Source organism: Trichoderma aggressivum, assembly GCF_033847375.1.
Source record: "Trichoderma aggressivum f. europaeum strain CBS 100526 chromosome Unknown scaffold_068, whole genome shotgun sequence".
Classification (NCBI taxonomy): Eukaryota; Fungi; Ascomycota; class Sordariomycetes; order Hypocreales; family Hypocreaceae; genus Trichoderma; species Trichoderma aggressivum.
Genome location: NW_026946434.1, coordinates 24,788 through 39,135, shown reverse-complemented (window position 1 = coordinate 39,135; position 14,348 = coordinate 24,788). Strand labels below are relative to the sequence as shown.

Genomic DNA, 14,348 nt, shown 5'->3' with positions numbered 1-14,348 from the left:
TGCTTTAGTCTTTCCACGCAGCTATATATCTTCGAGCTTCATGATAATATTCTACGTTGGGTCAAAAATATCCTCTTAACATGAACTGCAGTATTGTGACAAGGCTCGTTCACACGTCTATTGCTCTATAACGAAATTCTTCGAAAAATTTTCTATCTCCTTAGTCCATATAAGAGAGCTTGATGCAATAGCATCTCACTCAGATATACGAATAACATACTTGCTCGCACTATTCTTGCCGTCTCTTAAGTCCTTCAGCGCTCTCGAAATCCCTCCGAACCCACCGTCGACAACTTCAAAAGGATGATGCGAGATGATACCATTAGCCAAAGCATCGGAGAGATAGCGAAAATACACATGTGCAAACGACTTCAGCGCAATAAGTTCCCTGCTCTCAACCTCGGAACTGTTGACGTCGTTTGGCTCCCAGAGTGCCGGTGCAAAAGACACAGTCGTCTTAATCCCAGCAGCGACCTGCGGTGGTAATTCTTGTGGAAGGACCATGCTGAGACGCCCCTTGACAGGATCCATGAGTTTAACCACGACAGACGTCGTATCAGGTGTGCTGATAGCATCTAAGGCATACTCGAGCTTCGGGGCTAGTCTTTGGATCTCTGCAGTGACAAAATCTGGGCCTTCGCGATAGTCGATGACACGATCCCCCTTGGAGCTGTCGAGAAGCGACTCCACAAAATCTGCTCCTCGTCCTGCGACGGCATAGATGGGGTGGATGTTGGATAGAGAGGCCAGCTTCACTGCAAACGCTCCAATCGACGAGGCGGCACCATAAATAACGAGAGGCGTAGGATCTTCTTCTGGGACCCAAGGCTCAGGCAAGCGTAGTTCTCTGTACAGATTCAATGCAGCTGTGATGTAGCTCAGTCCGAACGTAACAGCAGCTTGTAAATGTCGACCCGCGTTAGCGATTGATTAGGGGTAACATCATGGGTATTTATGGGATACACATACCATCAAAAGATACCGAGTCTGGTAAGATGTAAGTGGTGTGCCTTGGGCCAACAGAGTACTCGGCAAATCCACTTCCATGATTAGTACTCTGGACGCGATCGCCTGGCTTGAATTCGTGGATCTTGGACCCTAAGCAGCCATATGTTATTATACAATGCCATTTCCTGTCTATAAGCAGCAGCAAACGGGATAGTCGTACCAACTGTGTGCACGTAGCCAGCAACATCCTTGCCTGGGTTTGCGTATTGTTTTGCTTTCAAGTGTCCGTGGAGCTGAATGGCAACTTTGGGGTCTGCACCTTTCCAGTCAATCGGATTCAGCCCGATTGCCACAACTCTCACAATGACCTCTTCTTCTCCTGGAGTTGGGATCTGGCTGTCGAGAATCTCGACTTCCAAGCTGGGCAGAACAATGGCTTCCTTCATGGTCATATTGGGTGGTAGAAACTCGTTGTTTTGTGAATTACGTTGCTTAATGAAAGACTGAGAGAGAGATGAGCATTTATATAGTTCGTTGTGTCTATGGAAAGAGGCCATACATGTATGGAGGTGGCGGCAGGTTGACAGATGGCTTGAATTCAATAGAAGAGCTAGCTATATCGCTTTGGATTCATTCTCAGTTATGAGATAGAGTTGGCCCTACCGGAGCATTTGAATAATGTGTTTTTGGAATCTTGCGTAGAAACAGACAGCGGCTCTACACTATTTGAACTCTAATTAACAACCGAACATCTATTCTGGCTTATCGATGGCTTTCCATAAACCAGTTGCCAAAGTGACTAATGTCGTCAGTAAAGGTGCATTACAAGGTATGATTAAATATGTTCTCGTCTAGTGTTTCAGTAACTGCCGTGGTTGGCTTCTTGTTTCGGGATCATTTGTCAAGCGCCCGCGTTGGCGTCAGATCCTAGACTACCAGATGGGAGACAGAAAACCCGAGACAAAGAAGATTATAAACACCCACACCATAAATTATACACCAGCCCGTTCTTCCAGTATCTGCGACTATATCTACATTTCTCTAATAAATACTACTATATTTATATTTCTTTTGTAATAACTACAGTATCTATATTTTTATAGTAACTGCTACTATAGTTATATAGTTAACTTCAGGTACTGACTGAATAGATATTTCCTTATGAAGGTACTAGATAAACTTAGTAGTTAAGTGCTTATATTGCTGTATGTATGCACTTATTTGTTTTGCGGTCTGAAGCTTTTTCTGACCTCCTTAGTGCATTCAAGCAACTTGTACGCCACCATTATGAATCTACCCAATAATCAAGGAGAATGAATACTTTCTCTCTCTCTTCCTCTCTATGGTAAACTCAAATGACGGTATGAACATTGTAGTTGTCTCGGTAGAATTTTTCAGTTATAAAAATGATTGTCGTCCACGGCGTAAAGCTTGTCTTCTTCTTCTACACAACTCCTCTTTGTCATAGTTAAAAATCTTGACTTCATCATCAGCCATGCAATACGAAACATTTGCCATCCTTGGAGCGACAGGCCAGCAGGTAATTCACTCTACTGCTTTTGCAAGCAAGCGTTAGTCGACTAATTTCGGGCCAGGGAGGTGCCGTCGTGAGGCATCTTGCCAAAACCTATCCTGATGCTAAAATCCGCGCCATTACAAGGTCTCCAGAGAAGGAAAATGCAAAGGCGCTCTTATCACTAGGTCCCAATGTATCCTTGGTTCAGGCAAGCTTTGCAGACAGGCAGAGTCTGGAAGAAGCGTTTTCAGGAGCAGAAGTAATCTTCTTAGTTACGGACTATTGGAATACTCAGACCAATGCCGTTGCGGCCAACCTCAATACAGAAATCACAGATGGAATGACGGCTATCGAGGTTGCTGCTCATACAAAAAGCTTGAAGCACTTTGTCTTTGGAACTCTGCTGGACTTTGCACCTCTATCCAACATGAAATGGAGAAACATGTATCATTTCAGTATGTTCCTTTTCATCATGTTTGCGCCCGTTCTCGACTTATTACTAGGCTTAACGTTCGTTAGACACTAAAGCGGTTCTTAATCATTACATCAGAGCCAAGCCGGATCTGTGGGCAAAGACAACCCTGATATTCTCTCCCATATATTATGAGAACTATCTTACTTTTGACCAAAAGTTTTACCCAATGCTTGGGGGCCCAAGGAAGGTACGTGACATTCTCTTTCAGTTTGATACTTATACACGCAACAAAGTGTGTACTCTTTTTAATTGGTCAAAGCTAAGTGTGAACCTATAGGTTGGCGATGAATATGTTGCATGGTACCCCGACGGTGGTACCTCGAATCTGTCATATTTGAGCATCGAAGATTTGGGCAAAGTGTTTGGGGCAGTTATGGAAAAGCCGCAAAGCTACTTTCAAAAGATGGCTATAATTGTTGGCGAATTCTTTTCCGCCCAAGATCTAATTGGGCAATGGGCAGATGGTAATCATCCAATATTCACGACTTAGTTTGCAATATCTCACCCACTGACTCGAATTATAGTTGTTGGTGTCAAGGCCAAGATTGAAACACTCTCGTCAAAAGAATTCATCGACAGAGTTGGCCAACTTGGAGGGCCTGAATTCATGGCTCTGGAGATTTACGAACAGATGAGATGTCTGGAAGAACTGGGCGATCTGAGAACAATCCAAACGGAGATATCAATAGTCGATATGAGCAAGGTAGGGTTCTAAATCTTAATCTTATCCTGGCTATATAGCAAATGACGCTTTCTAACGCTGTCAACTTGCAGGTAGTAGAGCTTACGAGCTGGAAACAGTGGATCGCGGCACAAGATTGGACCGAGTTTTTTCGTTTTGTCAGCAAGTGATTTGCAATCGCTTTGAGAACTGTGCCGGATAGGTACCTTGTCAGTAGCTATGTTTAAGAATAGGAAAATAAGTTACTCTGCACTTGTTCTTTTACGCAGGAGAGTATCGTATTTGTGTAGCAACTAGGTGAAATATTGAAACTGCAGGATGTGTGAGCTTTTGTACCCTGTGAATGACCTCATCTCCATTTGTATCCAGCCTTGTAGTATTCACCGGAATTTCCGACCGTGTAGGGTCTGTTTCTGTGTGTAAATTATTGTCAAATTGCCACCCTTTTCACTGTTAGCTTGCTCGCGTAAGGCATATTATGGTTATCACTAACCTTACTCTTCATCCAACTTAATCAGTCATCCAAACTTAACAATTTCGCAGTGTTAGTAACAACAATAACATCATCTACACAACTGACAAAGCTACCCATGTGCTCTACCTACCGACTTTGGATCTGTAATGTATGAGAGAAACAACCCTGGCAAACAATAGTGCCAATAGCCTAAAGCAACAACGAATTTCAAAGCCGGTATAAGCCAGATGAAAAAAGCTCTCATTGGTGCGATCAGCACAGTTCAAGAGTTATCAATCTCGATTGGTGGCTTGTGCCTAACGAACCAACCTTGCTCAGTCAATCGGACGCTATACGTAAATTTACCGATCTAAACTCTAAAGTCCTTCAGCTTACAAGCAACTGATAAGTAAGCAATCCTTCATGTCCGGAGCATTCTACCACTTAGTCAGAGAAATTCGCCTCAATGATTGCTCCGTCTCTCAGCTTCAAAACGGCATGCTTGACTGTTTTGACCGTCATCGGCAGTGGTACCCCATCGTCCAACTGCCTTTCGACGTAACATGTCCACAAGGGGAGTCTCGAAGAGGGGCAAAGGGCGCCCTCGGAAAGAAGGGAACATTGCCGACTCATCCGCAAAGGTTCGTCGGTGCTGTTCGCTGTTCTGACAACCCAACCGAACAGTGCGAGCTTACCTGATATTGTAGATCCAAAGAGAAAAGAACCGACAGGCTCAAAGTATATTCAGAGCTCGCAAACGGGCCACTGAAGTTGCAAGCGAGCTTCGAATATCTCAACTTGAAGACATAGTTGACCGGATGGGGGATACCTTCCTCACTCTTGTGAACCATGTTATCCAGTCGAATCAGAAGCAAAACGACCTTGTGTTGGCAGGGAGGCTCCAAGAGTCCATCCACACCTTTCTCACCTTAGCTGCAAGTTCGTCGGACCCGAGGTGGGACTCTCCCGACACTGGTAATCAGGGTGACATCCGCCAACCAACTCCGCAACTGGCCTGGAATCCCGGTAATGAGAGGGCAGTTGGGCCACCAGCAATCGTCGAAGACACAAGCTCATCCCAACAAGTCTCAGCTTTGCCGATTTGGAATTCACAGAATCCGAACAACCTATGGGGTCTTCTTGATCAATTCGACTCAACTCCATCTTCGTTTCCCGAGCTTACCGGATCCCCTACCAACGTACTGGGAAACGGTTGGACAAAAGATCTACCTTTTTCATACACGGCTACTCTTGGCCAGGTCGTTGGACATCCCGTAGCTCAGTCAATGAGTACCCTCATCATCCAGGCCACTTTATACTATGTCTACTATATTCTATTAGAGGCAAACGACCCCTTGTGCTCAGATGCGGCCAAGGATATATTTCGCTATGCACTCAAGTTACACTCTAGAGATGAATTATTATTCAACATTCGATGGTTCTTGGGACCAGGGCAACGAGAAGCCTATCGACTAGGCATAACGGGATTTCAGATCCTGAATGCCCAGGACAGTGAAGGGTTTCCTACGTTGAGTCCTGCCGTGGATTCCGATGCGTGGAGTGACATCCAAACACAAAAGCAACATAGCCCCAGCCTGCAACAGTCGCTGCTTAATGCGAGCGGCGTCGAGGCTTATCTACTACACCATGGACTTCGGAGGATAACTCAAGATGTCCTCGAAATCGATCTGGAGCAACAAGACAAGTCTCGCGAAGCACAGATGGAAACCAATCCTACGAGAAAGCCCAATCTGATTAATGCAAACGTGTTCTTCCCCGCCGTGCCACAAGGAGGAAGAAGACTTGCGCCAATCCCAACTCAACAAGCCTCTGCAAAACGGACTGTGAGATTCTCGGAATCTACCTTTATACGGTTTCTAGCTACTCAAGCGTCACATTGCCTAGCCTATGGGCCTGGGTATCGAAAAGACCGTTTACCTGATTTGATCGAAGCCGCTTCTGTTCCGCCTGGATGAAAATTGTAACGAAATTGATCAGCAAACAAGGGATAACGTTGTTGAGAACGGAGTTCAGTCCAAACAGGCAGTGTTCACAATGTGGAACGGTGTAAGGCGTTTGAGCTTTGCATTTGAGAGGTGTCATGTTGATGAAAAGAGGTGAAATTTGCATTGTAGTCTTTGATTACCATAATAATCTCACGAGGTTGTTGATTCTGTCTTTTGTTCATATGATTCAACATGCGTAATTTTTGGAACCCCCAAAAAGCGTATTTACCTAATGAATAATTTAAAAAGATTCAAAGAAACTTCTAAACATGTTGACCGAGAATTGCATATCATAGCCTAGCCAATTTGTATCCCCCCCCTTTGCTATCGCGAATTCAACGCAGCCGATAATAGCACATGTATAACATGGTATTGATGCGTAGTGTTTGTATCAAGTTTCAATCGCATCATTAGACTGCCTCTTGTGAGACTACATAGGAAGACACTACGTGTTTGTTCTAACACTGGTTTTGAACTGGCATCGGCATCTTTATTCATAATCCCGCCTAGGCTGAGTAATAGCCACCTATTATTGATAACAACAAAAGCGCTCAATCGTGGTATTTTTGTAGCCATTACAATGATTGGTAAGAAAGAAAGCGATTCTTGAATCCTCTCGGTAGCTCGAGCTTAGCAATAGGGTTGGGTAACCTTTGTCTTGAACAGATACGGCGGGGATCAAAACGCTGTGCTACAGTCTACAGGCAAACAATATAAATAGTCAACCCGACATGATGAAGAAACTGCTTCACTTACAGAGAACTCTCAAAAACACCTTCTCATATTGAAAACATGGCCTCTTTTGCTACAACCCACGTTAGCCCTTATGATGCCCTTACCAAGGCAGTGGCAGCCAATCCGCTTACTGGCAAATCTTTCCTCATCACAGGCGCTGGTCGAGGCGTAGGCGAACACATTACACGGGAAATTGCGGCAGCGGGAGCACAGCGTATCGGACTCCTTGGTCGTAACCTTGAGCGTATCAACGAGGCCAAGAAACGCTTTGAGGAGGCTTTTCCAAACACCGCATTCGAGGCCTTTGCGGCTGACATTACCGATGAAGAAAAGATTGGGCTTATTTTTAAGACATTTGGTGTTCCCGATGTCTTGATTAATAACGCTGGTCATTTCCCCGACGAAGGCCCCTTTATCAAAGAAAACTTGAAGAGTTGGTGGACTGGCTTTGAGATTAACATCCTGGGCACGGCCACCGTCACCCAGCAATTCCTCAGAGCCAAGCCCAAAGGCAAGAGTGCCATTGTCCTCAATGTTTCTACCCTCGCCACTCACATGCGTTTCCCAATGCACAGATGGTCAGGCTACACGGGAAGCAAGCTGGGCCAAGCACGCATCTTCGAACACATCCGCTTTGAACACCCAGACGTGCGATTCATCAACTGCCACCCCGGCAGCATCAAATCCGACGGCTTCTCCAAGTCTGGTGCTCCGGAGCCGCCGACCGGTATGACGGATGGCAAGGTTGCGGGCCAGTTCTTTGCTTGGCTTGCTTCTGACGAAGCAGAGTTTTTGAGCGGAAGATTTGTCTGGGCTGAGTGGGATATCGATGAACTCAAGGCGAAGAAGGATCAGATTCTTAAGGAGGATCTCCTTCTGACGACGATTGACGGCTTTGCTCAGGGCTGGTAATTGTTAGGAACTGGAGTACAAGGAAGAGAAGAGCCGTGTGATTGAAGAGACGGATGGCTGCTATCTAGATATGCCACTACAGTTAGACATGCAAAATAGACTGTATTGATCTCTGAATCTATGTAACGGAGAGTATAACCCTTTCTTGCACTTTTTGTTCACGTAAATGGATGTAATGTATTATAAATTATACTAATACAAAAAAGGGGGTATAATCTTATACAACCAGAAGTAGAGGCATATAAACTCGAAAAAGACAAGAATAAAAAAAAAGAATAAAAAAAGAAAGGAAGCCAAAAAAAAAAGGAGCCTATTCATTTCGTGCGATGCAATCGAGGCATGCCAACCCATCAAAAAATTGTCGTATAACGTGATCATCATCCATTCATCTCATCTCGCCCCTCTCTCGTCTCACTCATATCATTTCATGTTCTGCCAAATATGCAAAAAAAAAAAAAAGAAAAAAAATGTCGACAAAGCATGCATGCATATATATCATTGTCATTCCGTTATGCAACACTCCTCCCATGCTCGCTCATATTGTCATTGTTTTTCTCATTATATGTACTCCGCTCCTTTTTCTTTCTTTCTTCATAAGTTTGCTTCTCTTATATAGGCATCATTCATCTACCGTCCAGGGCAGGTCTCTGTTGCCGACTTCGGTGCACGTCAAGTACCCGATGCTATCGGCAACGCGGCTGGAGCCGCTCAAATCCAGCTCCAGGCCGCTGTTCATAAGGGGCCGGACGACGGACCGTGCCATGGCCTTGAGCTCGTCCATGCGCTTCTCGAAGCGCCGCAGGTTCTCGCGGCTGTAGAACTCGGGCGTCAGCTTGAGGAACTTCTTACACTCGTCGTGGCCGAGGAACGTGTTCGGATTGCCGGAGCCGAGCGTGCGGTAGGCCCGCCCGACTGCGGTGAGAGGCGGGGCCGGAGGAGAAGTTGGTAGTGGAGCGGCGGGGCGGTTTGTGTCTCGGGATCCCGGGCGGCGGAACTCGGGGGGTGGCTGAGGCGTGGTGTTGTCGGCGATCCATTGGCGGAAGAGGCTCGTGGCCAGCCAGTCGAGGTAGCCGTTGTTGGGGCTGACGCGCTCGCCGCGGGACGTGGTCAGGTTGAGGCGGAACAGGCGGCCCTCGACGCGGCTGACCGTCTCCTCCAGCTCGTCTACCTTGTCCTCGATGATGTCAAGCACAATGTCGGGCATGGTGGCGCGCAGGCTGCGCTCACCCGCGGGCCACTGGCCAACGACGTGGATCAGGGCCTCCTGGAAAATGACCTTGCTGCGGGCCAGGTAGCCGAGCCGGAGGTATGAGATGGGGTACTTTGCGATCTGCTTCCACAGGCGGGACTGGAACTGAAGCAGGTGGTGGTCCACGCGAGGGCCGATGACGGGTAGGGCGTCGTATTGGTCAGCCAGCGTCAGCAGGCTCTTGCATTGCACGTAGGCGTCGGCAACGTTGATGCTGTCCAGCACGGGCGGGTAGTTGTAAAAGGTGCGGAACAGGTTGTCGTAATCCCGCAGCAGATCCTCGTCGGCCTGCGAGAGAGTCTGGGGCTGGGCGCCGAGGCTCATGACAGAGCGAGAGTAGTCGCGCTTTGACGGATAGCTGCTGCTCTTGTGATGTGAGCGCGACTGCGATGATGTCTTGGGTCCGGGGCCGAAGAGAGACGACCCGAGCGAGCGCCCGTCGTCTCGAGGCTCGTCCCGCTGCACCAGCATGGGGATGTCGTTGTCGCCTGAGCCCGAGTCCAGCTCGTATCTCCATTTCTTCGTGGGCGTGGTTCCTCCAAGCTCAGAATCTCCATCTGCTGCGGCTGCGGTGCCGTCCTCACCGATCCTCGACAGCTCGTGACCGCTCGGCAGTAGTGGTTGGGCTCGCGACCATTCGGACGAAGTGCTGGCCTCGAAGAAGCCGCTGCATCTGGTGAGCGTGTGGCGGTGCAGCAGATATCGGTTCTCGACGGGCCCGGCGCGGATCAGGATCTCGACATCGCCGCTGTGGGAGAAGACGGGGAATTCATTCTGCGGTAAGTATGAGTTGGTGCCTCCGACCTGTGAGCGGTTGTAGCGCTTGCTTCGTGCAGACGGGCGCGAGACAAGGGACGAAGTGCCGCGGATTGCTGCGAGAGACGAAGGGGGATCGGGTTGAGAGACCATGGGGATGAGGCGACTGTAGATTGCGAGATGGTGCGGTTGCGGAGAGGTCGATGTTTGTTTGTTTTGTTTGTTTCGTGCTTTCTGGGGGGGTATAGATGATTGGATTGGATTGTTGCGAGTCAGCTTGATTGGCGCTGCTGCATGAGCAAGGAAGAGTTGAGCCAGCCAGCCCTTGTTTTTTTCTCTGGTAGTGGTGGAAGTGGGGGAACGAAGCGTCACCAGATAGTATTCGAAAAGCCGACTCTGCGAAACCTGCGCGAGGTGCGAGATGAGGAGAAGAAGGAAGAGAAGAGAAGAGAAGAAGCAGGATGGCGATATGAGGGATAAGGGATGGGAAAAACGACAATCACAGAGACGCGCTACAGAAGATGAGTTTGAAATGGATGGATGAAAATCGCCGTCGTGCGCATGCATCAATGGAAGCTGAAGGCAGACTCGGTGGGCCACGGCCAACCTGTTCGCTGGCGCAACCGCTGCAGTTAGCCTCGCCATGCAGGCCCGAGACCGCTAAACCGGAACGCCGGTCGCCTGTAGGTTCGGGTGGCGACGGGCAAATCAGCGGCTGCATGCGCTGTCTGGCTTGTTACAGGGCTGTCTGCTTCAGAACCTGAGGGAACCTGGAAGCTCCATTCAATCCACCTCAGGGCAGTCCATCCCCCAGCACACAATTACAGACGGGACACACATGCGCGTACCTACGTGATGCATGCCCCGTACTAATCGGTAGATGTACATACATACGCGGTTACGAGGGGTCCGATGCTTGCTGGGCCAGTGGCTCGTGCTCCTGACTCTATACATGTAGATGGAGACCTTGAGGGTTTGGGAGGCAGCTCGCCATGTGAAGATTGATGCTGTATACGGGTACAGTACAGTACAGTACAGTACAGCAAGCAGAGTGCACTACGGGCATGCAGCAGGCCGGGGCGCGAATTCTCTCACGCCCGTCTTGATCTTGACCTTACCTAGGCACCCCTGAAACGACAAGAGGAGATAAAAAAGAAGAAAAGAACATGTGCCTGACAGCAGCGGCTTGCTGGCCAGCCGGTTGGATGCCAGCACCCGCTTGTCAATCAAATGTTTGGCTTGTGATCGCCTCGTCTGATCCATTCGTTGAGCCGGCATAACAGCGGCACTTTGAGAGCTACAGCCCGAACCCACCACGGCTCTAGCTCGCCTCTTTTCCTCCCTTGTCCCACCAACCAAAATAGCTGGGATGCAACCTTGAATTTTAGCTTCAATCCCTCCCAAACCAAGCAATTTTTACTGTCCATCGCTCTTCGCTTTCTCTGTGCCTTTCCAGGTGCTTATATACCATAGGTCTCCATATCCCGAATCTCTATATGGAACCCCCTTGACCGTGCTACCGTGGCGTCCAAAGCTGCCCCAGCTGCCGCTGCAGCATCTGGTGGAATGAGCTCGCAGACGCTGGCCTTCCACCACGCCTCAAAGCCCATCTCCGTCAACGAGTTCCGCGATGCCGTGCTGGCAACCTGCCGGCCGCGGTTCCCTACGGCTTATTATGCCCGGCCACAGCGTATAGGCAAGTCCCACAGGGAATTCTTGATGATTTCACAGCTGACCTCGTTCCCCCCAATAGCCCTGGCTGTCAGCGGGGGTGTAGACTCAATGGCAATGGCATACCTCTTCTCGGCCCTCCTCAGGATGTACAGGGGCATCAGGATAGCTGACAACCCCACCGAGAGTGCCTTTGGGATTGTCGTTGACCACAAGCTGAGGGAAGAGAGTTCCCAAGAAGCTTCCCGCGTCACTCAGGAGCTGAAGCGACTCGGTCTCAAGGCCCTCATCAAGTCCCTGAACTGGAGGGAGCATAGGTGGCATGGCATTGAACCAATCACGCTGCCCAATGTCGAAAGTGTTGCTCGTACTATGCGGTATCAAGCTCTTGGGTCTACTTGTAGATATCTCCAGGCCCCCAGCCTCTTTTTCGCGCACCATCAGGATGATCAGTATGAAACGGTCTTGATGAGGCTGCTCGCCGGTCATGGATACCGAGGCCTTCAAGGCATACGGCAAGCCAATGCAATTCCAGAGTGCTACGAATTGCATAGCGTCTACAAAAGTGGCCTCCTCGATGACCAGAAACAAAAGCATCCCTTCCTAAGCTTCAAACCACCGGCCCGTGCCATGAAGCGATTACGGTTCTCTCTAAAAGATGACAGAGAAGCAGAGCCGTGGGGTCAGATCAAGTCATACCTCAGTTTCGACGAAAATGCGAGGCCATTTCCCTGGCATCTGTCCCGAGAATTTGATCCTGGCGTACCGTATCTGACTCCCCTGCAGAGTGAGGATGGTGGAGTTATGATATACCGGCCACTCTTGGAGTTTGACAAGAATAGGCTGATTGCGACGTGTGAAGCCAACGGCGTCCAATGGTTTGAAGATCGCACCAATACGGATCCAACACTCACAACCCGTAATGCCATCCGGCAACTCACCAGAGCCCACACGTTGCCCAAGGCTCTGCAGAAACCCTCTGTTCTGGCACTGGCTCACCGATCGAGACGGAGGGCTCAGCTAGAGGAGGCTGAAGCCCATAGACTGCTGGCTCGAGAAGGGGTTATCAAGGATTTCGATCCAAACGCGGGTACTTTACTCGTGGACGTATCCACGATTTGGAGCGAAAAACCTCATCAAATGAGGCGGCCGTTTGCTCAGGCCAGAGAAGAAGCACGCAGACGCTCCCGTCGGCTGATTGCCACCATGGCAATTCGCAAGCTCATTGCATTTGTAACCCCGGAGCTCCATCTGCCGCCTCTCGCCAATCTGGACAATGTTGTAGACCGGCTCTTCCCAGATTTGTCAGAGACAGTCGATACCGTGCCAATAGCGCCGCCAAAGGCCTTTTCTATTGCAGGTGTGCTCTTTGAACCTGTGTCCAAGATGAATTCAGCATCGTGGCTCTTATCGAGAGCACCATATTCCTCGAGGCAGCCGTTGCCCGAGCGGAAATTACCCGGTTACCTCAACTATAGAGCAGGTGTCCTCAAGTTGGAAGCCGATGGCGATCATCCAAGCCGATACGGTCATTGGCGTGGGTGGAAAACCGCCAAATTGTGGGATGGGCGCTTCTGGATTCGGGTGAGCGCCTGTGTCGCCGCAAAGTTCCACGTACTTCCCTTTCTGCCCTCTTATGCAAAGCCATTTCGAATGGCTTTACCCCCGAGAGAACGTGCCAACTTGGAAAAGATTCTCAAACACTACGCTCCAGGCAAGGTGCGGTACTCGTTGCCTGCCCTCTACAGCGTTGAAGAGTCTGGCCAAGGAGAAAGCTCGGAGCCAATTCTGACATTGTTGGCACTGCCCACTTTGGGAATTCACGTTCCCGGCCTTGAAAGGTGGGTGAAATATGAAGCAAGATATAAGAATATAGACGTCACCTTACTCTCAACTGCCAGGAGAAAAGAAAGCAGGATGTCGATTCTGGGCCATCGCAGTCTCCCATCCAGAAAGCAGAGGATTCTGAAGATTCGAGGAACCCGGAGGAGTGGTCAAGCAAAACGAGCTCTCGGCCCTTGGAAATTATCCGCAAGCCAATGACGTAGAATCTCACTACATCGGTAGTGAGACTTAGAGGGCTCGGCCATTTCCCCTTGAGTTGAAACGGCAATGCATAAGGGGCCACTCTATGTGATGCAGACCAGCGGAACAGCCCGCTATGGAGTAGTCATGGAATAAGACCTTACGCATCGTGCCGTATTCATACCCATATTACTGATGAATGAGCGCGTGACCAACAGCTGTCAAGGGGTGAGCATACCTTTTGCTTCCAGCTATCAACACTCTGCTTGTGATAGGCCGATATCCGGCACAGCCTCCTGTACCCATAATCAAGACACTTATACGCACACTTTTCCGGTACTCGTGCCAACAAAGCATAACATTTTCTTCTTCTGCCGAAGCGTAGATTTATTCTCTTCAACCGAAGGACCCGGTTCGTACGAAGTATCACTAGGCCGGTCTTTCGATGAGCAATTTAAACAGCTGGCGCCGTTGGGCTCAGCTCTAGGCGGCGTAGTTGCTACCTAATAGGCGAAAATTTTTGATATAAAAATTCATGCAGAGCCCTGATTCACGATGCCTGGCCACAAAAAAAGAAAGAAGAAAGATGTTTGCCACGCTGGTGGAACTGCATCAATATCTGCCTATTGACCTATTGGAGGTTGAAGTGACCACCTAAATATCCTTATGGATTGATGGAGAAAATAATCGATATTTCTCCGTACCTTCCTTTGGTTTGACCGCCCGCTTTTTACTGGCTGTTGCCTTCGGATAACGCGAAGCAACGACGACGCGCGGAAGGCGGCAAACATCAGTCAGTCACGGTGGCAATATCATCATCTCCTTTTTCTTTTTATCCTTTGAAATCCAATTATTTTTTTTATCAACCTAAACCTGATACTTGGAACTTGAACCTGGAAACCTCAATCATGCAGCCCAT

The 14,348-nt window shown here is 49.0% G+C and overlaps 6 protein-coding genes across 6 annotated transcripts; 4 read left to right on the top strand and 2 right to left on the bottom strand.

The window, feature by feature from the left end:
• Positions 1-195: 195 nt before the first annotated feature.
• Triagg1_10231 (uncharacterized protein) lies at positions 196-1,400 on the bottom strand (the record flags this gene model as incomplete). The annotated part of the gene is made up of 3 exons (XM_062894280.1): positions 196-899; positions 970-1,098; positions 1,169-1,400. 3 exons carry the CDS (start codon positions 1,398-1,400, stop codon positions 196-198), a joined length of 1,065 nt encoding a protein of 354 aa, XP_062750798.1.
• A 1,043-nt stretch (positions 1,401-2,443) lies between these two features.
• Positions 2,444-3,654, top strand: Triagg1_10230 (uncharacterized protein; the record flags this gene model as incomplete). Its single annotated transcript, XM_062894279.1, has 5 exons — positions 2,444-2,488; positions 2,544-2,919; positions 2,984-3,126; positions 3,217-3,403; positions 3,464-3,654. The coding sequence occupies 5 exons, from the start codon at positions 2,444-2,446 to the stop codon at positions 3,652-3,654; spliced, it is 942 nt and encodes a 313-aa protein (XP_062750797.1).
• A 984-nt stretch (positions 3,655-4,638) lies between these two features.
• On the top strand, positions 4,639-6,051 carry Triagg1_10229 (uncharacterized protein; the record flags this gene model as incomplete). The annotated part of the gene is made up of 2 exons (XM_062894278.1): positions 4,639-4,716; positions 4,783-6,051. 2 exons carry the CDS (start codon positions 4,639-4,641, stop codon positions 6,049-6,051), a joined length of 1,347 nt encoding a protein of 448 aa, XP_062750796.1.
• Positions 6,052-6,873: 822 nt separating this feature from the next.
• Triagg1_10228 (uncharacterized protein) lies at positions 6,874-7,728 on the top strand (the record flags this gene model as incomplete). Its single annotated transcript, XM_062894277.1, has 1 exon — positions 6,874-7,728. The coding sequence occupies one exon, from the start codon at positions 6,874-6,876 to the stop codon at positions 7,726-7,728; it is 855 nt and encodes a 284-aa protein (XP_062750795.1).
• Positions 7,729-8,347: 619 nt separating this feature from the next.
• Positions 8,348-9,886, bottom strand: Triagg1_10227 (uncharacterized protein; the record flags this gene model as incomplete). Its single annotated transcript, XM_062894276.1, has 1 exon — positions 8,348-9,886. One exon carries the CDS (start codon positions 9,884-9,886, stop codon positions 8,348-8,350), a length of 1,539 nt encoding a protein of 512 aa, XP_062750794.1.
• A 1,413-nt stretch (positions 9,887-11,299) lies between these two features.
• Positions 11,300-13,452, top strand: Triagg1_10226 (uncharacterized protein; the record flags this gene model as incomplete). Its single annotated transcript, XM_062894274.1, has 2 exons — positions 11,300-13,245; positions 13,314-13,452. 2 exons carry the CDS (start codon positions 11,300-11,302, stop codon positions 13,450-13,452), a joined length of 2,085 nt encoding a protein of 694 aa, XP_062750793.1.
• Positions 13,453-14,348: the final 896 nt, after the last annotated feature.